Here is a 25,572-nt window from a genome sequence, read left to right on the forward strand (position 1 = left end):
TTTGTTTCCTCTGTCACACGTGTGAGAGGTTTGTAGTTGTGAGCTACTGTGTGTGACGGCTACAGTACCTGCGTGTGCCTGTGCAGTGGGCGACCGCGGTCGGGTGGTCTGCTACTTCAGCAACTGGGCCATCTACCGGCCCGGCATCGGCCGCTACGGCATCGACGACGTCCCGGCCAGCATGTGCACCCACCTCGTCTACTCCTTCATCGGCGTCAGCAACGTCACCTGGGGCGTGCTCGTCATTGACCCGGAGGTAACTGCAGCGCAGCGCTACACATTGCTCAGCGACCACTCGACAGGGTATCATTACAAATTTCTTAAAATTTAACTGCCAGTGAGAGTTGATCTACCTAATGTATGTCCGTTCGACACAATAAGCGACACAACATCCACATAACATGGTAATTCTTGACCCTTAGTTATATACAAGCAACAAAACAATGGTCACCCTAGAGAGACAGCGCACTAATATCGTGTACCACCGCCTCTAGACTTCATTGTGGTCTCAATTCGGCCAACAAGTTAACCCACAAGTTTCTCCAGGTACGCCATAGCCAGTTAAAGAAAAACTCCAAATTGCGAGATGCTGACTTGCATATTTGATCGACTGTTATTCCACTGAGGAATACCATTTATATATTCACTCACCGAATTTCACAAGCATTAAATAATAAAATAGCGTCGGTTGGTATTTTCTGCGACCTGTCTAAGGCATTTGACAGTGTGAATCACAATATTCTCGTAGAAAGATTCAAGTTTTGTGGGACTGATGGTATAGCCAACCGGTGGATAATATCACAGCAAAAACAAAAGAACGCAGGAAGATTTACTTCGTAATTAAACCAATATAATCCGGAGACATTATTTTGGCTGGGGGAGAAATCAGACATAGGGTTCCCCAAGGCACAATCTTAAGTCTTTGTATGTGTAAACGGTCTTCTTCCTAATACACAGCAAGCAGAATTAGTTCTTTTTGCAGAGGACATTAGTGTGGTAATGAATCCAAGTAAAAATAAAGGAACAGAAAAAATAGTAAAGATGTTTTGAAAACTATCATTGACTGGTTTTCTACGAAAGGTCTCATTCTCAAATTTAAAATACACAACTAGGGAGGGGTACTACACAAATGGTAAGTGTAGCACACAGTGGGGAAATAATAAATACAGTGGAAACGTCAAAGTTATTTGGTTTTCTTATGATGAGAATTTAAACTGGAAAGAGCACATTTTGGAACTCCTAAAACAACTTAGTTCAGCCACATTTGCACTTATAACTGCAAATCTTGGGGTAAGACAACTCAGTATGTTGACATATTTTGCATATTTTTATGTCACGCGGGACAAAGTTCTATGGTAACTCGTATTTACGAAAGAATGTCTTCATTGCTCAAAAAAATGCTGTAAGTGTAGTATGTGGTGCACATCCGCGATCATCTTGTAGACATCTGTTTAAAGAGTTTGCCATTCTGATTATTGGTTCACAGTATATTTATTCCATCATGAAGTTTGTTGTAAATAATCACTGCAGTTCAAAAGGAACAATGACGTGTATAATTACAATACCAGAAGGAAAAATGACATTCATTATTCCACATTAAGGTTGTCTCTATTACAGAAAGGAGTGCACAATGCTGCAGCAAAAAGTTTTGATAACTTACCCAGTATATAAAATGTTTGACAGACAGCAAGGTAAAATTTAAAAATAAAATTAAAACTGTAATGTTCGAAAGGTATAGGGTAGGAATTACAGCGTGATGCCATATTTACAAATTAAGTTGTCATATGTATGTAAAATGACTCTTTCCACACTATTAATCTTATGGTGCAGAGATCTACATCTACATCCATACCCCGCAAGCCACCTGACGGTGTGTGGCGGAGGGTACCTTGAGTACCTCTATCGGTTCTCCCTTCTACACTCCTGGACATTGAAATAAGAACACCGTGAATTCATTGTCCCAGGAAGGGGAAACTTTATTGACACATTCCTGGGGTCAGATACATCACATGATCACACTGACAGAACCACAGGCACATAGACACAGGCAACAGAGCATGCACAATGTCTGCACTAGTACAGTGTATACCCACCTTTCGCAGCAATGCAGGCTGCTATTCTCCCATGGAGACGATCGTAGAGATGCTGGATGTAGTCCTGTGGAACGGCTTGCCATGCCATTTCCACCTGGCGCCTCAGTTGGACCAGCGTTCGTGCTGGACGTGCAGACCGCGTGAGAGGACGCTTCATCCAGTCCCAAACATGCTCAATGGGGGACAGATCCGGAGATCTTGCTGGCCAGGGTAGTTGACTTACACCTTCTAGAGCACGTTGGGTGGCACGGGATACATGCGGACGTGCATTGTCCTGTTGGAACAGCAAGTTCCCTTGCCGGTCTAGGAATGGTAGAACGATGGGTTCGATGACGGTTTGGATGTACCGTGCACTATTCAGTGTCCCCTCGACGATCACCAGTGGTGTACGGCCAGTGTAGTAGATCGCTCCCCACACCATGATGCCGGGTGTTGGCCCTGTGTGCCTCGGTCGTATGCAGTCCTGATTGTGGCGCTCACCTGCACGGCGCCAAACACGCATACGACCATCATTGGCACCAAGGCTGAAGACGACACGTCTCCATTCGTCCCTCCATTCACGCCTGTCGCTACACCACTGGAGGCGGGCTGCACGATGTTGGGGCGTGAGCGGAAGACGGCCTAGCGGTGTGCGGGACCGTAGCCCAGCTTCATGGAGACGGTTGCGAATGGTCCTCGCCGATACCCCAGGAGCAACAGTGTCCCTAATTTGCTGGGAAGTGGCGGTGCGGTCCCCTACGGCACTGCGTAGGATCCTACGGTCTTGGCGTGCATCCGTGCGTCGCTGCGGTCCGGTCCCAGGTCGACGGGCACGTGCACCTTCCGCCGACCACTGGCGACAACATCGATGTACTGTGGAGACCTCACGCCCCACGTGTTGAGCAATTCGGCGGTACGTCCACCCGGCCTCCTGCATGCCCACTATACGCCCTCGCTCAAAGTCCGTCAACTGCACATACGGTTCACGTCCACGCTGTCGCGGCATGCTACCAGTGTTAAAGACTGCGATGGAGCTCCGTACGCCACGGCAAACTGGCTGACACTGACGGCGGCGGTGCACAAATGCTGCGCAGCTAGCGCCATTCGACGGCCAACACCGCGGTTCCTGGTGTGTCCGCTGTGCCGTACGTGTGATCATTGCTTGTACAGCCCTCTCGCAGTGACTGGAGCAAGTATGGTGGGTCTGACACACCGGTGTCAATGTGTTCTTTTTTCCATTTCCAGGAGTGTATTCCAGTCTCGTATTGTTCGTGGAAAGAAGGATTGTCGGTATGCCTCTGTGTGGGCTCTAATCTCTCTGATTTTATCCTCATGGTCTCTTCGCGAGATATACGTTTGAGGGAGCAATATACTGCTTGACTCTTCGGTGAAGGTATGTTCTCGAAACTTTAACAAAAGCCCGTACCGAGCTACTGAGCGTCTCTCCTGCAGAGTCTTCCACTTGAGTTTATCTATCATCTCCGTAACGCTTTCGCGATTACTGAATGATCCTGCAACGAAGCGCGCTGCTCTCCGTTGGATCTTCTCTATCTCTTCTATCAACCCTATCTGGTACGGATCCCACACTGCTGAGCAGTATTCAAGCAGTGGGCGAACAAGCGTACTGTAACCTACTTCCTTTGTTTTCGGATTGCATTTCCTTAGGATTCTTCCAATGAATCTCAGTATGGCATCTGCTTTACCGACGATCAACTTTATATGATCATTCCATTTTAAATCACTCCTAATGCGTACTCCCGGATAATTTATGGAATTAACTGCTTCCAGTTGCTGACCTGCTATTTTGTAGCTAAATGATAAGGGATCTATCTTTCTATGTATTCGCAGCACATTACACTTGTCTACATTGAGATTCAATTGCCATTCCCTGCACCATGCGTCAATTCGCTGCAGATCCTCCTGCATTTCAGTACAATTTTCCATTTTACAATCTCTCGATACACCACAGCATCACCTGCAAAAAGCCTCAGTGAACATCCGATGTCATCCACAAGGTCATTTATGTATATTGTGAATAACAACGGTCCTATGACACTCCCCTGCGGCACACCTGAAATCACTCTTATTTCGGAAGACTTCTCTCCATTGAGAATGACATGCTGCGTTCTGTTATCTAGGAACTCCTCAATCCAATCACACAATTGGTCTGATAGTCCATATGCTCTTACTTTGTTCATTAAAGGACTGTGGGGAACTGTATCGAACGGCTTGCGGAAGTCAAGAAACACGGCATCTACGTGTACCCGTGTCTATGGCCCTCTGAGTCTCGTGGACGAATAGCGCGAGCTGGGTTTCACATGACCGTCCTTTTCGAAACCCATGCTGATTCCTACAGAGTAGATTTCTAGTCTCCAGAAAAGTCATTATACTCGAACATAATACGTGTTCCAAAATTCTACAACTGATCGACGTTAGAGATATAGGTCTATAGTTCTGCACATCTGTTCGACGTCCGTTCTTGAAAACGGGGATCATCTGTGCCCTTTTCGAATCCTTTGGAACGCTACGCTCTTCTAGAGACCTACGGAACACCGCTGCAAGAAAGGGGGCAAGTTCCTTCGCGTACTCTGTGTAAAATAGAACTGGTATCCCATCAGGTCCAGAGGCCTTTCCTCTTTTGAGCGATTTTAATTGTTTCTCTATCCCTCTGTCGTCTATTTCGATATCTACCATTTTGTCATCTGTGCGACAATCTAGAGAAGGAACTACAGTGCAGTCTTCCTCTGTGAAACAACTTTGGAAAAAGACATTTAGTATTTCGGCCTTTAGTCTGTCATCCTCTGTTTCAGTACCATTTTGGTCACATAGTGTCTGGACATTTTGTTTTGATCCACCTACCGCTTTGACATAAGACCAAAATTTCTTAGGAGTTTCTGCTAAGTCAGTACATAGAACTTTACTTTCGAATTCATTGAACGGCTCTCGCATAGCCCTCCTCACACTACATTTCGCTTCGCGTAATTTTTGTTTGTCTGCAAGGCTTTGGCTATGTTTATGTTTGCTGTGGAGTTCCCTTTGCTTCCGCAGCAGTTTTGTAACTCGGTTGTTGTACCACGGTGGCTCTTTTCCATCTCTTAGGATCTTGCTTGGCACATACTCATCTAACGCATATTGTACGATGGTTTTGAACTTTGTCCACTGATCCTCAACACTATCTGTACTTGAGACAAAACTTTTGTGTTGAGCCATCAGGTACTCTGAAATCTGCTTTTTGTCACTTTTGCTAAACAGAAGAATCTTCCTACCCTTTTTAATATTTCTATTTACGGCTGAAATCATCGAGGCCGTAACCACTTTATGATGGCTGATTCCCTGTTCTGCGTTAACTGTTTCAAATAGTTCGGGTCTGTTTGTCACCAGAAGGTCTAATATGTTATCGCCACGAGTCGGTTCTCTGTTTAACTGCTCAAGGTAGTTTTCAGATAAAGCACTTAAAAAATTTCACTGGATTCTTTGTCCCTGCCACCCGTTATGAACGTTTGAGTCTCCCAGTCTATATGCGGCAAATTAAAATCTCCACCCAGAACTATAACATGGTGGGGAAATCTACTCGAAATATTTTCCAAATTATCCTTCAGGTGCTCAGCCACAACAGCTGCTGAGCCAGGGGGCCTATAGAGACATCCAATTACCATGTCTGAGCCTGCTTTAACCGTGACATCCACCCAAATCATTTCACATTTCGGATCACCGTCAATTTCCTTCGATACTATTGCACTTCTTATCGCTATAAACACGCCTCCCCCTTCACTGTCCAGCCTGTCTCTGCGGTATACATTCCAATCTGAGTTTAGGATTTCATTACTGTTTACGTCTGGTTTCAGCCAACTTTCTGTCCCTAGTACTATATGGGCGTTGTGACCTTTTATTAATGAGAGCAGTTCTGGGACCTTTCTATAGACGCTCCTGCAGTTTACTATTAGCACATTAATATTGTTATTCCCTGTTGCATTTTGCCTACTCCTACCTTGCCGCGTCTCAGGAGGCGTCTTGTCGGGCCTAGGGAGGGAATTCTCTAACCTAAAAAACCCCCATGTGCACTCCACACGTACTCCGCTACCCTTGTAGCCGCTTCCGGCGTGTAGTGCACGCCTGACCTATTCAGGGGGACCCTACATTTCTCCACCCGATAGCGGAGGTCGAGAAATTTGCACCCCAGATCTCCGCAGAATCGTCTGAGCCTCTGGTTTAAGCCTTCCACTCGGCTCCAAACCAGAGTGTTGTGACTTGGCAAGACAGCCAAGCCACTATGAGGTGAAGCCGAAAGGCACGCGTTTAAGCTCACGCAGGATGGCGTGAGGTCTGGAACAGGACTAGGTCTGTATAGTAGCAAAAATAGTACGTAGCTTCTGGAATACTTTTGGCGGTGACACCACACAGAGGACCGCGATCGGTTCTGGGAACGATACTACAAATAGTTAGCTCTGATTCCACCCCGCGAGCGAGGCTTTCCGCCTTCACCAATTCCGCCAACCGCCTGTACGAACTGAGGATGACTTCTGAACCCAGACGGCAGGAGTCATTGGTGCCGACATGAGCAACAATTTGCAGTCGGGTGCACTCAGTGTTCTCTATCGCCGCCGGTAGGGCCTCCTCCACATCTCGGATGAGACCCCCCGGCAAGCAGACAGATTGAACACTGGCCTTCTTCCCCGACCTTTCCGCTACTTCCCTAAGGGGCTCCATCACCCGCCTAACGTTGGAGCTCCCAATAACTAATAAACCCCTCCCCCCGTGTGCCTGCTCGGACCTTGCTGAAGGAGCAGCCACATGTCCACTCACAGGCACAGTGTGGGCTACGAGCCCTGGTGAGCCGTCAGTGCACTCGATGCTGTGCATAACTGGAAAAGAGACAAAATGGCGACTTTTCGGAGCCGCCTCAAGTGAGCTGTTGTCCAGTCTCTGTGTTTGGCCCACTAAAGACAGCCATCTTGATGTGGCACTTTGAGAAATGATCTTTTGCGAAACACCCAAGTGTCCATGGTTGGAATACCCATCGCAATGCTCGCTCTGAAACTGGTTGAGATAGACCTGCATTCGCCAACAGCAGAAATTTCTGTCAGGTTCGAAAGCGATTGTAACTGTCAAGATGTAACACTCGTCTCCGGTCGCTGTTCTTCCTACGACCACTATTCTTTCGGGGTACAACATGGCTGCCAGTGGTACACCATTTCTTGTAGAAACTTGGACAGTTCATGTTGATACACGAGCAAATGAGGGTCATCATTCATGCTGTGGTTATGGACGCGTCCAAACGCAATGGCTCATTTCTGTCACGACTCCACGTCTACGTATTTTACTCCGCAGGTATCCACCTATTAGGAGAAGAACACGGCAAGTACCATAACCCAATTTTCTTCGATCAGTGGAAGAGGAGGCAAAATAAGAGAACACAAGTCTCGGCTTAACCGTAGATACTCGACCGCTTCTGAGAAAATGACCATCAAAGTCTTCGACGTAATTTAGGTGTGTGTTCGAAACCCGATTATTATTTTCATCTAATTTATATTGTTTTTTTTTCGTTTATCTACAGATGTCAGTACATGCTCATTACACGAAAGGTTAAATAGTGGATCCAACATAACAACCAAGTTTCGCAATAAGTGTTATAAGTTTATTATGTGTATGTGTGTATGGCACTTTCAGGGGTTAAAATCTTCTAAAATCCTCATATTCTTATATCAGTTTTTAATTCTCCTAACCGCGCGGGATTAGCCGAGCGGTCTCGGACGCTGCAGTCATGAACTGTGCGGTTGGTTCCTGTGGAGGTTCGAGTCCTCCCTCGGGCATGTGTGTGTGTGTGTGTGTTTGTCCTTAGGATAATTTAGGGTAAGTAGTGTGTAATCTTAGGGGCTGATGACCTTAGCAGTTAAGTCCCATAAGATTTCACACACATTTGAACATTTATTCTGCTTTTTTGTTCATATGTTTATTCTTCAGGAGGATCTGTTGCATTCTCATGAATGATACGGATCTTAGAAACATTAGAAACATAGAAAATTCCAACGCCATGAGCATCGCGTGAAGGCGGGTTTGCCACAGCGAGATTTCTTCGTGTGGATCTCAATCAGGAAAGAAAAGAACATTGCTGAAGATTCCCCGCGTTAGCAATAATTTGTCGGCAAACCACACATAAAGGATCACTTTTCCGAAAACTAGCGTTTGCAATTTGGCTATAAATCAAGATACCCTACTGAAATTTCACCAAAAACAATTTCAAATAATTTTTCTATCCTTTTTTTTCTAACTACATTCACCAGACATACAATTAGTAGACGAATTAAGACAACGTTATTTCAACATACACTGCAAAACATTTGTGTAATAATCTTCTATGGACATGGGTGGATAAATGAGAGTCAAAAATAGAAGCAAAAGTAATACTCGGGTTTCGAAGACGGGACGCAAAAGTGCAAAGCCGCGACGCGAGCCACTGTACAGCCACTCTTACTGAAATGCTAACTCGCTAAAAGGCACATACAGTACCTCGGAAACTTTGACCATCGTTTTTTCAGAGACGGTCGAATATCTACGGATAATCTGAGATACCTGTTCGCTTATTTTGAACCAACTTCGACCGAACAAAGTTTCTGAGAAATAGGTTTATGACACTTACCGTGATCTCTTCGTGGGCCATCAGTGTGGCTGAGTGCTTTGCGGAGGACCCGAGTTCAGTTCCCAGCCGGGTCAGAGATTTTATCCGTCCGGGGCTGCGTGTTGTGATGTCCTGTTCATCATTTCATCATCATTGATGCGCACGTCACCGAGTTGACGTCAAATAAAAAGCAGTCTACTAGGCAGCAGATAAGGACTCCCGGCCAATAATGCCTTACGATCATTTCATTTCACTATGCTGATTCTATACAATTGACAGGCGGATACACATCGCATCAGTTATTTGACATTACTTACGTAAGCAATGGACGGTTTCATGACTGCCTGGTACTACACCAACCACAGCACTCCAAAGAGACTGTGTGCAGGGTGGTGTGATTAATATTTTCTCTTCCGAAGAGCATAACTTCGTTCAGTGAAGTCAGTCATCAGGGAAGTGACATACCATGCGCTGAACACGGAAATTTATTGATACTTACTTTCCAAAGAGTTGCATGGCATACGGTGATGTACGAGAGGCACTCAGTAAATAATGCAACACATTTTTTTTCTCGGCCAGTTTCAGTTGTAAAAGTGCGGAATTTGTCGTGGGACATCGTGGAATATTTCCTCATTTCAGTCCCTACAGTTTAATGAAGTTCCAATAAGAGCCGGAGCTAACCGTAGCCTTCAAAATGGCGTCTGTATAGGCGGTGCGTTGCCGGTGCAGAATTTTGTGCACGAACTGACCTCCTGATTATGTCCCATAAACGATCGATGGGACTCAAGTCGAGCGATCTGGGTGACCAAATCATTCGCTCGAATTGGTCAGAACGTTCTTCAAACCAATCGTAACAATTGCGGCCCAGTGGCATGGTGAATTGTCACCCAAAAGAAGTCCATGGCCGTTTGGAAACATGACGTCCAATAATGGCTGCAAATGGTCTCCAAGTAGCCAAACATCCAGAGGATCAAGTCTATTCCGTGTAAACACAGCCCACACCATTATGTAGCCATCACCAGCTTGTGCAGTGCCTTATTGACAACTAGGGTCCATGGCGTCGAGGAGTATAAGTCACACTCGAACCCTATTATCAGCACTTACCAACTAAAATCGGGACTCATCTGAACAGACCACGGTTACCCATTCGTCTAGAGTCCAACCGATATGGTCACGAGCCCAGGGAATGGGCTGCAGGCGATACCATGCTGGTAACAAAGGCACGCGCGTCGGTCGTCTGCTGCCATAGCCCACTGACGCAAAGTTTCACAGCACTGTCTTAACGATACGTTGGTCGCATGTCCTACGTTGATTTCTGCAGTTATTTCACGCGGAGTTGCCTGTCTATTAGCACTGACAACTCTGCAGCTTCTCTCGGTTGTTAATTGAATAGCGACAGCCATTGCATAGTCCATAGTAAGAGACAATGCCTGAAATTTGGTATTCTCGGCAAACTCTTGATGCTGTGGGTCTCGAAATATTAAATTCCTTGACGATTTCTGAAACAGAATGTTCTTTGCGTCTAGCTCCAACAACCGTTTAGCGTTCAAGTCTGTTAAGTCCCGTCGTACTGCTATAATCACGTCGGACACCTTCCTCGTTGTCAGCCAAAATATCGTCGCAAGATATGGACGTCATCTAGGTTAAATCCCTAAACCTCATGGAAGCATATGCTCTGAGTGAAAAGTGGGGTACCAGATGCCACCTTCCTCAACACCTTTAAAAATTTTCCAAAAATTTTGGCATTCCAACACATTCGCGCTCTCTTTAACATGCAGCTCACCGAATACTCCCACAAGCCCCCCAAACAGTAAGTCACTCATACCCACTAGTCCACTACTGCCAGTCGCTTATACCCATCCACTCCCAGTTGCCCATTTTCAATCACTCTTTCAGCGCAACTCATTGTCATTATCCCTTTGTGTCTCTCTGTCATTGTCTCCTGTGTCCCGGCCAGAGTCCCCTTCGTTCTGTCTCCCTCTTGCTCTTTCTTACTGCTAATATCTCATTCCTTCCTTGCTACTGCTGCTTTCTCTTCTCACTGTCGCTTTCTCTCTTCCTTGTTGCAATTATCATATACCCTGTCTCTCCTTATCACTGGCTCTCACTTTTCCTTTCTCTTTCTCTTTATCCCTCCCCCTCCCCTATAGCACTGTCTCCTACACTCTTTTGCTAGAACCGTTCTGTCACTGTCAACTTTGTTCCACTGACATTGTGTCTCTCCTTTTCCCCTCACACTTCCATTGTGTGCTTCGCTCTTTATATAACACAACCACTGTCTAGTATCTACCAGTATTTATTACTTTTCCGCATTTTTACCACTGCCATTGCCTTCTCCCCCGGCATAAAAAAGCGCGAATATGTTCCTATCCATTTTTTTTCAAAATTAAAAGGTACTAAGGAAGGTAGGGTGCAGGAGCTTATACCCCACTTTTCAGTCTTTTAAATAAGCAGAAACATATCCGCATTTTTTATGCTCCGATAGGAGCATTTTTCCGCTGGTTTCCTCCTTGTCCCTGTTACGGAAGGGCATGTAACCTATATGAAAACAAGTGTATTGGTCAGTAAAACTTAGATAATTTCCTTATGTGAAACTGAAATAACACAAAACCGCATTTTAAGTGAAATAATTGCGTGCGTTTCAGTGCTACAACAAGGGGTTCCCAGGTGATGAAGGAGACACTTTGCTGTGTATTTCTCCATACTACGTCAGTTTATAATCTACGTTTTTGCCGCACACCGGATTTTACGTGCGTATTTTACGTACTTGGTTAGGGTAACAATGAACCTCTGTAGCTCAAAAACGGGTAAAGATATGGTGAAAATTTTCAAGATTGTTCGAGATCGGGATCTTAGGAATACATCGTAAAAATTTCAGCCATTTGCTGAGCATAGCCGTCTTGGAATCCTCGACTGAGTTTTGGTCCGCTGGTGAAGGCGAAAATATAGTAAAAATACGCTATTTCAGGGGTCTTTCGAGGAACCGCCGATGAACTGATGATGACTCGATAAGGCACATCAGGCTGACCGATTTGCTCCATTTGCCTAAGCAGGAGAAAGTGTGTGATGTATACTGTAGGTTGTGACACTCAGACGATCCTTCCATTGGTACACAAACGGTCCGTACCTAGCCCAACGGCTATCCAAAACACTTGACGCTACCTTTTTACCACCAACAGAACTCGAGGTATGAACACCGGAAAAACCCGTTTTATGCCACGCGTTTTGGAACGTTTTAGGGACGCATGCTGTCGTATTCATACGATTATTTATAGCGGTTTTGGGTTGCATTAAAAATGTCTTTCACGCAACAAATCGAAGTGCTGAGCACAATTCAAAGAAGATTTCTTTTTTATTTATTTATTTATTTATTGTTCCGTGGGACCAAATTAAGGAGAAGTCTCCATGGTCATGGAACGAGTCAATACACGGAATTTGCTTAATTTTTCAGCTCTTCCAGGAGCTCCTCGACAGAATAGAAGGACTGAGCCATGAGGAAACTCTTCAGTTTAGACTTAAAAGCGTTTGGGCTACTGCTAAGATTTTTGAGTTCTTGTGGCAGTTTATTGAAAATGGATGCAGCAGAATAGTGCACTCCTCTCTGCACAAGAGTCAAGGAAGTGCATTCCACATGCAGATTTGATTTCTGCCTAGTATTAACTGAGTGAAAGCTGCTAAATCTTGGGAATAAGCTAATATTGCTTGCAACCAACGACATTAAAGAAAATATATACTGTGAGGGCAACGTCAGAATTCCCAGACTATTGAATATGGGTCGACAAGAGGTTCTCGAACTTACACGACATATAGCTCGAACAGCCCGTTTTTGAGCCAAAAATACCCTTTTTGAATCAGAAGAGTTACCTCAGAAAATAATACCAAATGACATAAGCGTATGAAAATATGCGAAGTAGACTACTTTTCGTGTTGAACTGTCACTTATTTCAGATACTGTTCTAATGGTAAATTCATAGACATATACGTATGTGTGTGACGCTTTTCGGCAGAACGACGTGGACAACCACGGCTTCGCCAACTTCACGGCGCTGAAGAGCAAGTATCCAGGGCTGAAGACGCAGCTGGCCATCGGCGGCTGGGCCGAGGGCGGGCGCAAGTACTCGGCCATGGCCGCCGTGCCGGCCCGCAGGCGCAGCCTCATCGCCAGCGTCGTCGGTGAGTACCGAGTACCACAGTACCTAGTACCGAGTACCAGATACCAGGTATAGACCATCAAATACCTAGTACCTAGTAATGAGTACCACAGTACCTAGTACCGAGGATCTAGTACCCAGCAACGAGTATCAAGTACCAGGTACAGACCATCGAATAACCTACTACCTAGTAAAGAGTACCACAGTGCCTAGTACCGAGGATTTAGCACCTAGCAACGATTACCAAGTACAAGGTACAGACCATCGAATGCCTACTACCTAGTAACGGGTACCACAGTGCCTAGTACCGAGGATTTAGTACCCAGCAACGAGTACCAAGTACCATGTACAGACCATCGAATACCTAGTACCTAGTAACGAGTATCAAGTACAACGAGTACCTAGTAACGAATATTGAGTACCTAGTACCGAGAACTTAGTATCTAGAAACCAGTAACGAGTAAGGCGAGTACCGAGTACGGAGGACAAACGAGAGCGCTCACCCAGTCTGTGTGACCACCTCACAATCGACACACCCACCGTCACCACTGGCTGTAACAGCCAGACATTCCACGCAGGCGTTGCGGGGGGAATGCGCACTATAGGCACACATCGCTAATGTCTCTCCTTGCGTCTTGAATAGCTGTGCCCCTTACGCACAAGATTTCACACTTTCGTAGGTATATTGACAGCGGTCACTGCAAATGATTAAAAGGCTGCTTGTCGAAAGGGATTGAGTTTTCAGTCATTTTAGGAATGCCAACTCATTTTCATCAATCACGAATACTAGCCTTGTGGAATGTTTACCACCAGTATTCTCATGAAATGCATTCGCAGTTGCGAATATGAACATCAGCTGTGAAATGGAATGACGACAGTGAGAATTTGTGCCGAACCAGATTTCGCGCCTCAAGCCAAAGGCAAGCATGTTAAAGCCAAAGTTTCTAACTTAGAATGGGCAAATGATTGACCTGCATCGGGGATTATGTGGAAAATAGTCGAACCTACTTGGAACACTTATTATACTTTGGTTACAGTGTATGTGTATGGTCGCGACTGAAAACATGTAGGGCCAAATACGTCTTAGTTGACCCTCGTAGTCTGACGTTGTAGAATGATTGCCTTCAGTGTCTCCAGTAGTGGACTGTGACGCCATGTCGTGGAACATGCTCCCTGCAGAGATTAAAGGTAGCTTGGACGTTTAATTTGGAATAAAAATTGCCTAACAAAACCTATCAGATTTATACCAATATATCTGATCTTTAATAAAGAGCACTGAAACAAGAGTAATTATTAACCTCACCCCAAGTGAGGCAGAACACTTAGAAGCAAATGCAACAGAGAAAGTGGAAAGCAGTATTAGCTATAGCTTTAGCAAGCAGAGTTCGTAGTATTTCGTGAAAACTGGTTAAGCACGAAACGAAATACGAGGATCTTTGACTGGCACACACTGACAGCTGTACTTCAGCATCCAATTTAGGCATCTTACCTGTATAGCGCTTAGCGTATTTTGAGTTTTATTACTCCACTGCTACAAATAGATGACCTTGAGAAGTACCGTGAAACTTTGTATACGTGTTTTACAGACATCTTAACAGCTTTGCACCAGAAAGTGAATTTTCGTTAAAGATATGACGAGCAATGGTAGTGTGCTTTTCGCCACAATGTCATAGCTCAGATTCCACTTAATTCGCGTTTTTTCGATAACGGAGTAAAAAATGAGAGCCATTTTTTTACGTTTCCTCTTTCACTTATTTCTATTTCAGAATCTTTGTTCTAATCATTACGTACGGGGTGACAATTACCGAACCATATTCGAAAAACGTAAATTAGTTACAAACTGCGGCACGCATACATTATATTTTGAACATGTAAACGACACTGCAGATATTCTGATATAGGTTATGACATGTTCGATGTGCCTACCATCATTGGCGATGATGTGGCGCCGACGAATAGCGAAATTCTGCATGACCGCTGAAGTGTCGGAACATCGATGATATCGATTACCTCCTGAATAGCTGTTTTCAGCTCAGAAATGATTTTGGGGTTATTTATACACACTTAGTCTTTAATATAGCCTCACAAAAAAGAGTCGCGTGTGTTCAGACCCGGAGAATATGGCGGTCAATCGAGGCCCATGTCAGTGACCTCTGGGTACTCAGAACCAGATTGCGGTCCCCAAAGTGCTCCTCCAGGACATCAGACACTCTCACGCTTCGATGGGCTCGAGCGTCTTGCATGAATCACATCTTGTCGAAATCAGTGTCACTTTGGATTATGGAGATGAAACCACCTTTCAAAACCTTCACGTACCGTTCGGTAGTCACCGTACCATCAGGAAATATCGCACCGATTGTTCCGTGACTGGACACTGCACACCAAACAGTCATGTGTTGAGGGTGAAGAGACTTCTCGATTGCGAAATGCGGATTCTCAGTTCCCCAGATGAGCCAGTTTCGCTTATTGACGAACCCATCCCAATGCAAGTGGGCTTCGTCGCTAAACGAAACCATAATGCGCATACTAATTCCCGTCATATCCCGCGGCTAACCGTGCAGTTTGAACGTCCTAACGCAAACCGTTCAAAAGTTATGACGATTTTTTTTCGTATAGTTCAATAATTTTCACCCTGTGCAAGTGACTGCGGAGAAGTGTCACAAAGAAAAAAAAAGAAAAAAAAATGCATTTGGACCTATGAAATTGTTACAGTAAATGAGGTATGCGATTTGCACCACTTGCTTGTACACTATTATTTTCAATTTTTCTTTATTTGCCTTTCTCCTTTTTAATAGACAAGTAAAATATTAACATTTTCTCGACATCTCTTCAGAAAAGGAAAATCATACGTTGCGCGCAAGAAAATAAAAATACAATTTCAGTGCTCGTATTTCGGGGTAATAAAAGAAGTGGCGCCAACAATATCTTTTTTTTAGTTATTCTGTTGTACTGATTGATATTGTTGAATTTGTTCTAATCAATTACGTTACAAGACACTGCACAGGAAATTGTCTTACGCAGAAATGCGTAGTTACACACAAGTGTTTCCATTAATTGGGGGAAATTAATCACATCGTCATGTATAAATTTTATCTGCATATGAACATAGCACCAATATGTAAACAGTAACTGGTAGCTTACTCAAACAGACTTTCAAATTTATCTAGCACTTGTCTCGTAAATATATGGCCACAGAAATTATCTCTGTAATAAAAGGGTTTATAATACCTGTCTCCAGATTTTTTTCAGTATATACAGTGCCTCACAACAATATGATGTTTACAGTTGTACATTTGTTGTACATACCTATGAAAAGTATCTGAGCCTCCTTTCACATACTTCTCTTTACATCCGCAACAACGACAGTATTACTCCATAACTGTTACTAAAACTCAAACGTGCGCAGAAACGTTTATGAAATAAGGCGAATACATGTAATATTCAAGCTGAGAACATGCGCAGTGGGCATACTTACTACATACATACAAACACACTATGAATTTAGCTAGAGATATTGCATGTTGCACACTCTCGCATAACATGTATTAACACTCGTATCTTTGGTGCCGATAAAAAAAAGCCAGATTTGTTAATTCTTGCTCGTACAGTGACTAATTCGTGAAAATAGTATGAAGAACAAAAATATTTTTGTTCTGCACACACTTGCAGAAGCATGTAGCTTTGGAGAAGGACGTTAAGTTGCGTCTCGGCTGCCCTCAGAGTACATGAAGCGCTACGGCTTCGACGGCTTCGACCTGGACTGGGAGTACCCCGGCGCGGCGGACCGCGGCGGCAGCTTCTCGGACAAGAACCACTTCAAGTGCTTCGTGCAGGAGCTGCGCGAGGCGTTCGACGCAGAGGGCAAGGGCTGGGAGATCACCATGGCCGTGCCGCTCGCCAAGTTCCGCCTGCAGGAGGGCTACCACGTGCCCGAGCTCTGCGAGTGAGTAGCGCGCCCGCATTCTTCCGCTTCCCACTGCATCGCTTATCAGGGTTTGCTTACGTTTCATTTAGCCGAGCGGAGTGGCCGCGCGGTTTGAGGCGCCGTGTCACGGATTGCACGCCGGCTCCCACCGGAGGTTCGAGTCCTCCCTCGCGCATGAGTATGTGTGTTGTTCTTAGCATAAATTAGTTTGATCAGTGAATAAGCCTAACGACCGATGACCTCAGCAGTTTGGTCCCTTAGGAATTCATACACATTTGAACATTTGTACGTTTCATTCGTTTGTGAAGTGAGAGAATGAATGGCTGGCAAGTATTATGAACCGATTTCGAACACATCTCCTACCTATCTGGAGTAATTTTTAGTCTTTGTGCACTACTGGCCATTAAAATTGCTACACCAAGAAGAATTGCAAATGATAAACAGGTATTCATTGGTCAAATATATTATACTAGAACTGACATGTGATCACATTTTCACGCAATTTTGGTGCATAGATCCTGAGAAATCAGTACCCAGAACAACCACCTCCGGCCGTATTAACGGCCTTGATACGCCTGGGCATTTAGTCAAACAGAGCTTGGATGGCGTGTACAGGTACAGCTGCCCATGCAGCTTCAACACGATACCACGGTTCATCAAGAGTAGTGACTGGCGTATTGTGACGAGGGTGATAGATTTAGAGAATGTGATGGCCAGGGCAGCAGTTGAACATTTTCTGTATACAGAAAGGCCCGTACAGGTCCTGCAATATGCGGTGGTGCATTGTCCTGCTGAAATGTAGGGTTTCGCAGGGATCGAAAAAATGGCTCTGAGCACTATGGGACTTAACATCTGTGGTCATCAGTCCCCTTGAACTTAGAACTACTTAAACCTAACTAACCTACAGATATCACACACATCCATCCCCGAGGCAGGATTCGAACCTGCGACCGTAGCAGTCGCGCCGTTCCGGACTGAGCGCCTAGAACCGCGAGACCACTGCGGCCGGCTGCAGGGATCGAATGAAGGAAAGAGCCACGGTTCGTAACGCATCTGAAATGTAACGTCCATTGTTCAAAGTGCCGTCAATGCGAACAAGAGGCGACCGAGACGTGTAACCAATGGCACCCCATATCATCACGCCAAGTGATACGCCAGTATGGCGATGACGAATACACACTTCCATAGTGCGTTCACCGCGATGTCGCCAAACACGGATGCGACCATCATGATGCTGTAAACAGAATCTGGATTCATCCGAAAAAATGACGTTTTGCCATTCGCGCACCCAGTTTCATCGTTGAGTACACCATCGTAGGCGCTCCTGTCTGTGATGCAGCGTCAAGGGTAACCGCAGCCATGGTCTCCGAACTGATATGCTATGCTGCTGCTAACGTCGTCGAACTGTTCGTGCAGATGGTTGTTGTCTTGCAGACGTCCCCATCTGTTGACTCAGGGATCGAGACGTGGCTGCACGATCCGTTACAGCCATGTGGATAAGATGCCTGTCATCTCGACTGCTAGTGATACGAGGACGTTGGATCCAGCGCGCCGTTCCGTATTACCCTCCTGAACTCACCGATTCCATATTCTGCTAACAGTCATTGGATCTCGACCAACGCGAGCAAGGAATTCGCGAAACGATAAACCGCAATCGCGATAGGCTACAATTCGACCTTTATCAAAGTCGGAGACGTGATGGTACGGATTTCTCCTCCCCACACGAGGCATCACAACAACGTTTCACCAGGCAACGCCGGTCAACTGCTGTTTGTGTATGAGAAATCGGTTGGAAACTTTCCTCATGTGAGCACGTTGTAGGTGTCGCCACCGGCGCCAACCTTGTGTGAATGCTCTGTAAAACTAATCATTTGCATATCACAGCATCTTCTTCCTGTATGTTAAATTCCGCTTCTGTCGTACGTCATCTTCGTGGTGTAACAATTTTAATGGCCAGTAGTGTAGTAACGGGACAGGATCCTCTAAGCAAATATCCAGGCCAGCAGTAAAAACTTGCAGTCTCTTCGCGAGAACCCGCTTCACACATTGGATGGCTTCAGGGGGTTCGCCGTCATTGCCGATGAATAACAAAGCTTGTTACATAGGGTGGGAAAGAGCAACAGAAACTGAATCCCTCAATGAATTTTTCATTCTGCAGCAAAGTGTATGCCTAAATGAAAGGCCCGGCACACAATTTTAACCTACCAGGAATGTCACCCAGCAGTAGAATTTAGTTCATACACGTGTACTTCGAACAGACTGCCTTTTTTATTACTGCTTTTTTTATCTCACTGTATTCATTTGTTTAGATGTATAATCGTTATTCTTTCCTTTTACCTCATGTACGTTCACAGATACGAGTGTGCCGAAAAACACTCTTTGACCAGTTTGTAAGATTCCATTTCAGCATTACATTGAGCAGTCGAGCAAAGGTACCAGTATTTTAACGATGCCACTGGCAGTTGTGGCTTATCGTTCATTTGCGACAAGACGTTCCATGGATCAGGTTACCTTCCATTCACAAAGCTGTTGCACTCAGCGACTGTTATATTGAGTTGTAAATTATAGATTGCAGTGATCACACGTCCTTCTTAAATTTTATTGTGCAGATCTAGATTTCGGCTAGAAGCTAGCCATTCTCAATGCTAAGAATACAAAAGGTACGTAGTTAGATGATGTTATAAAAAGCTACAAGTAATGGCTTAACTCGTGTGGTTTGTCTATTACATACCACTATTAGATTATAACCAACAGATGTGTCCTGCATACAGCCTACCTTCCGCAAACAGTAGTCTTCAACGAACTGCGGATGAAGCCCGACCAAAGGGAATTACATGCATTGAGCGAAAATAATAGTGGTATGTAATATACAAACCATACGAGTTAAGCCATTACTTGTAACTTTTTTACGATATCATCTAACTATGTACTTCTTGTATTCTTAGCATTGAGAATGGCTAGCTTCTAGCCGAAATCTAGATCTGCACAATAAAAAATTTAAGGACGACGACTGATGGCTGCAATCTATAATTTAAATTTTCCATGGATGTTTGTAGGCTCTACTAAAATATTCAGGTTAGGCCACGTATTTTTTCCAGAATACATTTTGGAACAGCATCCTCTATAACTGCAACTGTCATTTTAATTCTTATTTATTGTCGACGATGCCATAATTCGGAAATAAAATATTTGGCCTCTTTGCTGAGCGAATTTCGCTCACAGTGGAAAAGTTTGGATATTCCCAAACGGCGTACGAAAGTCGACTGGAATGTGGGACAACTGGGGGGCCTAGTCTCAGGACACAGAAGCTGTAGAGCGGCCCTACGGCCCCCCTGTGTTGCAGGCTGGTGGACGCGATCCACGTGATGTCGTACGACCTGCGAGGCAACTGGGCCGGCTTCGCCGACACCCACTCGCCGCTCTACAAGCGACCCCACGACCAGTGGGCCTACGAGAAGCTCAACGTCGTGAGTATTACATCACACTTTGTCCCGTCACCTTTCTCACTCAACATAATTCACGTCAACCTTAAATACGTGCAGCGAACATCAGTAAAAGCAACATTAACACCTTTAATATTAAGCAATTTGTAGAAACATTATTGGTTCAGAGCAGAGAATTAGCGATCTCAACAGAGTTTCCATTCCCGTATGCCGATATCCTATCGTACGAGTAGTTGAAAAAGTTCTGTACAGCCTGAAATGGTGCCTTGAGCCTGAAGGAGATTCCACCTTTTCCAAACCAACCTTTCCTCTTCCAGTACGTCTCCATAATTTGTTTATTCATTTTCTGGTCGTCTTGAATATCAACCCATACACGTTCACAAATATGCATGCGGTGTAAAATAATTTTTGAGAATTTTATAAAATTCCGTTTGAGCATAACTAAGGCCACATTATTACATTATCGCTGTTAGGTTGATGGTTCCACGTCTACTGATGGTTACGGCTATTTTGCCATACGTAGTCTGGCTGCGGTGCATGTAGAAAATAAAACTGGGCTACTCAAGACGCTTTCCCTTAATCTCTTAATTGGCAGCTACTTTCAGTGCAAACCATGATCTCGATCATGTTATAGCTCATGTCTTCCCTCATTTTCAGCCTCTTCGCGTCTTAAAAGATGGCTCGATTCCACACAGAAAATAAACTTTGCAACTTTCCGAAGATGCTGTCCATCCGCGGATATCAGAAAAGACACTGTGGAGTTAGGTAGCAGATGCAGGGACAGACTAGAAAAACGCAGGGATAAGCTACAAGCCTCTTACATTTCCTTCTCGAAAACTTCTCCTCTTTCATCTCCTTTGACTCTCACAGCTACTGCCTGTAAACTTTATACACTGCGCAACAGAATTAAAGTATCACTTTTTCGAAACCTCGTAGCTTACACCCGTTGCGACGTTTAGGTTTGAAATTTGATTCAAAGGTGCGTATAACCTTCCTCCGCAATAGTACAAAAGCGTGCCGCCCTCCGACGTCAACCTCGATCTTGATGATGCTTCTAACAGCAAGGCGTCGACACATGCGAGGGTAATGCCATAGGTCAGAAGTTCATGCGAGCCGTGAGGTGGGTTAATGATGACGCATTGGCACTAAACGTCACCACAATATCTGCCCAACGCTACCGCGTACGTGTCACACAATGGGAAGGTCGTTGCAGCCCCTCTAACCCACATTTCACCCCTGTTTGGACACCTCTGCGATGGAGGTTGGAACTGTGACACATACCGTTGTGCGCGAATCAAACGGCAAAGAGTCCCTCTAAACCCTCCCTCAATTCGGCAACACCGTCGGTGTCATCCACGCAGCTTTCCTGAGCACATTAGAAATGTATCTTCAGAAATTTCGGCACTAAATCAGCCTGGCGGGTGCTCTAGTGCCTGATGGTTAGGCAACCCCTTCTTACCCCTTTGGTTGGGTTTCCCTACCTTCAGGCAATAGAGCAGCCGCCAGGCCGATTTAGTGCCGAAGTTTCTGACAGGTACATTTGTAATGTGCTCAAAAAAGTTGCATGGGTGGCAGCGACGGTGTTGCCGAATAGAGGAAGCGTCTTAGAGGGACCCTTTGCCATTTATTTACGCACATTTTAATGTTGCACTCCCGTATGATCCCGCTACAAGAGCCGGCCGTGGTGGCCAAGCGGTTAGAGGCGCTACAGTCTGGAACCGCGCGGCCGCTAGGGTCGCAGGTTCGACTCCTGCCTCGGGCATGGATGTGTGTGATGTCCTTAGGTTAGTTAGGTTTAAGTAGTTCTAAGTTCTAGGGGACTGATGACCTTAGAAGTTAAGTCCCATAGTGCTCAGAGTCATTTGAACCATTTTGAACCGCCACAAGAGGAGGAAAATAGGAGGGCTGAAAAAGCATAAGTACCCTTTTCTGCTTCGTTCAAATTTCGTCAAATGGTTTGGAACAGTCTCTAGTGTTCCAGCGTGTACAAGAGAGAATCAAATGCTGTCGCGCTGCACTCCAAAGGGGAGCGATCACTTTCAAAGTGGACGCAGCCCCGCAATGTCCTTAGAGAAGGGTTGAAACATCTGAGGCTGTCCGCAGTGTCAAAGGTAGTCAATAACATCTTCCTGTCGCTCGTCGCACTGCGAACTGTCGTTTCCAGGCACGAAATATGTGGGGAATCAACGCTCCTGTGGCAGGGGTGGTTTCATTGAGGTCCTTTTCGTGTCAGTTTTGAGCGGCGGTGTGTCTGAAATATCTTCCTCGCCCACCTATGAGAACAACACGCAATTTCAATGCTGGACGTCACGATTCTGATCTCCATCACAGAGACGTCGAAAGAGGGGTTGAAATGTTGATAAGAGGGTCTGTGATGATCTTCTCATAGTATGACACGTTGGTGTTGGGTAGAACTATGATGAAATTTGGTGCCAATGTGACATCATTAACCCGTCTTTCGACTCACATGAATTTCGTGAATTTCTGAGCTTTGTCCTTTCCTTCGCATGTCTCGACATGTTGGTGTTTGAAGCGTCGTCGATCCAAATACTGCACGCGCCTCTGCGCCAAATTTCAAACTTAAGCGCCGAAGTGGGTGGGAACTACGGGACTTTGAAAAAGTGATCCTTTAATGCTGTTGCTCAATGAAGGTAACCTCACACTCCCTGTACTTTGTTCCTGATAACTCCAAAATTTCAACGCTGTCTAAATCTTATCTAAACATGTTACAGATGTAGATTAACCTTTTTTCGACCTGTCTACTAAGACATGTCACAGCACCATGAAAATACAGTTAGCTTACTTGGGGAGTGACCTTGGACCTGTGTCGTGGTGTGACATGGTGTAAAATGTTGTTGCTTGTTACCTCTGAATACTGCAAGGTCGTTAGAAAAATAGCCATGAAATAACACATTCAAAACGTAATCTAAGGGAAATCGACATAGCTCTCCTTAGTCAATAAAAATGCTTATGATCAAAGTAGATAAGTGAGTGCAATGCTCATGAGAGAGGATGACTCAGCGCTATTGCCAATGTGACAGCTGAAAATAGCGCTTATTTTATGAAAAAGCAGGGTTATGCAGCAGAAACTTCCCACTCTTGGTGTACAAAACACACATTAACAGGCACGAGGCTGGTACTGCCCTAGAGCAGTGTCTCCTCGATTATTTGACCGCTTCACTCCAGGCACCGTGGTGGGGCACACAATTTGATTGGATGACCAAAATTTTGAAGCTAAACTAACAGTCTTCCTCTTACTGGCCGTGTGCTACCACATTATATCAACGTTCGATCTTCGCGCAGAAAAACCAAAAATGTTGTACTCAATTATTCACTGAGGATGGCAGTGATGGCATGGCTTCTCCTACCCTCAGCCAGGCTTATCACTGGCTCTGCTCACAAAAGCACTGATCCGACCACAGCCCCGCTTCTGCGAAAACTCCCTGTATCCTCTCCTAATGAGATTCACTGACTGCCTTCTGTCGACAAAATGACTCGCAGACCACACCACGAGTGCACCTTCCCAAAGCAAAGCCTTCCTCCGAAACCCACATGTCCAATATCCTCTATAAAATATTCACTATTTTGTGGATATTTTGTGCTTGAAGTCTGAGGGTATTTCATATGTCTCATACATTCTGCATGCCTGCTAACAGCTTTGTCGTGGTTGGTTGCCCCAAGTACATTTCCGAGTGACTGTCATTTACTCTACGTGCCTCGTTTTGACTGGAGTCTTTCGGTAATCTGTCAAATTTTTCCTTTTAGTTCTCAAGGTTTTCGGTGCGGTAGTCTTCAAGTGTTCGTCTGTTCTGTTTTTTTTTGTTTTTTTTGTTTTTTTTTTTTTTTTGCATCTTTGTGACGTTCTGTCATAGGTCAAACAAATCTGTTACCATTTGTGCTGCCCTTTGTATACGATGAGTATCTCCTGATAGTCCTTTCTGGTATGGTTGCCATAAACTTGCTAAGTCCTCTAGGGTGGTTCGCAGAAGTGTTCTGCAAGCAGTCTCATTTCTAGACAGATTGCGTTTTCCTAGTATGAACCGAAGTGTGGCCCCTGTTTTACTTAGCACTGTGACTATGTGATCTCTCCATTTCGTACACCTACAAATTGTTACCCCTGTTATGTGCATTAGTTTCCTGATTCTAACTGTGGCTCATTGATGTTGTAGTCAAAAGATACCTGTTTTCGATTACTGGAGGACACAACTCTACAATTCTGAACGCTTAAAGCAAGTAACCGATCTTTGCACCACACTGAAATCTTGTCAATGTCTGGTAATATTTGTGCAGATTTTTTCAGAGAGAATTTAATTACAGATAACTGCAAACATGGTGGGGTTACTACGAGGGGTATTTCTTAGATAAGACCCATTCGCGAATTACAGTAAGAGTGCAGTGCGCGCGACGGCTCCCAGCATGCTTTGCGCCTGTTTAGACACCATTTGCAGCTGTACTGTCTGTCTGTGTGCTGAGTTGTCGAAGCTTATAATGTTTAAGAAAACTAAGTAACCCGACAATTGTGAGATACGATCTGTAATTCGATTGTCGAGTGAAAAAAGCTCCAGCATACCGTACAAAACAGACGGCATGGTGTAGTGTCTTCCAGTCTTATGTTGCTTCACGACAATGCAAGGCCACATATTTCTGTACAAGCATAAGGTGGGAACAATTAGATCATCCAACTTACAGTCCAGACCGTGAACTTGTTTCGGGACTTGAAGGAGTTCGTTGGTGGTCTGCGTTTGAAAGACGACGAAGAAGTGAAAACTGCAGTCATTGATTGGGTTTCTTCACAGCCGGCAGATTCCTTTGATGTCATAATTCAAATACTTGTTGAGCAGTATGACAAATGATTGAACAGATACGGAAATTATGTAGAAAACTAGGCAAAAGTAGGTAGAAATGAACAAAAATATATTTTAATGGTATAAAACAGTATTTTTATTGTTATTAAAAAACAAACTCTATTTAAAAAATACATTCGTAATAACAGACTGTTATTTAGCGGATTATTAACGAAGAACATGAACAGCAAGAGACCCAACACACTTTTCTGGAGCATGCCTGAAGTGCCTTCTACTTCTGTCGATGATTCTTCGTCCAACATAACATGCTCCGTTCTCCCTACTAACGAATCCTCAATCGAGTCATAAGTTTCGCTCGATACCCCATGGGATCGTACTTTCGATAATAAGTTGAGGTGTGATACAGAATCGAATACTTTTCAAATATCAAAACACATTGAGTCCAACTGACTTCATTGCTGTCACGTGAGAAAAGCATGGATTGAGTTGGCATGACGAATGTTTCTGAAATCCACGCTGCTTGGAGGTCATTCTGTTCGAGATACGTCATTGCGTTTGAG

The 25,572-nt window shown here is 44.7% G+C and overlaps 1 protein-coding gene across 1 annotated transcript in view; it reads left to right on the forward strand.

The window, feature by feature from the left end:
- Positions 1–25,572, forward strand: part of LOC124804782 (endochitinase) — an 87,899-nt gene that overhangs the window by 36,730 nt on the left and 25,597 nt on the right. Inside the window, exons 3-6 of the mRNA XM_047265108.1 lie at positions 87–256; positions 12,696–12,861; positions 16,560–16,782; positions 20,108–20,231. Coding sequence (XP_047121064.1) covers positions 87–256; positions 12,696–12,861; positions 16,560–16,782; positions 20,108–20,231 — 683 coding nt within the window. The remainder of the gene's footprint in view (positions 1–86; positions 257–12,695; positions 12,862–16,559; positions 16,783–20,107; positions 20,232–25,572) is intronic.

This window comes from Schistocerca piceifrons, chromosome 7 (genome assembly GCF_021461385.2).
Source record: "Schistocerca piceifrons isolate TAMUIC-IGC-003096 chromosome 7, iqSchPice1.1, whole genome shotgun sequence".
Taxonomy (NCBI): domain Eukaryota; kingdom Metazoa; phylum Arthropoda; class Insecta; order Orthoptera; family Acrididae; genus Schistocerca; species Schistocerca piceifrons.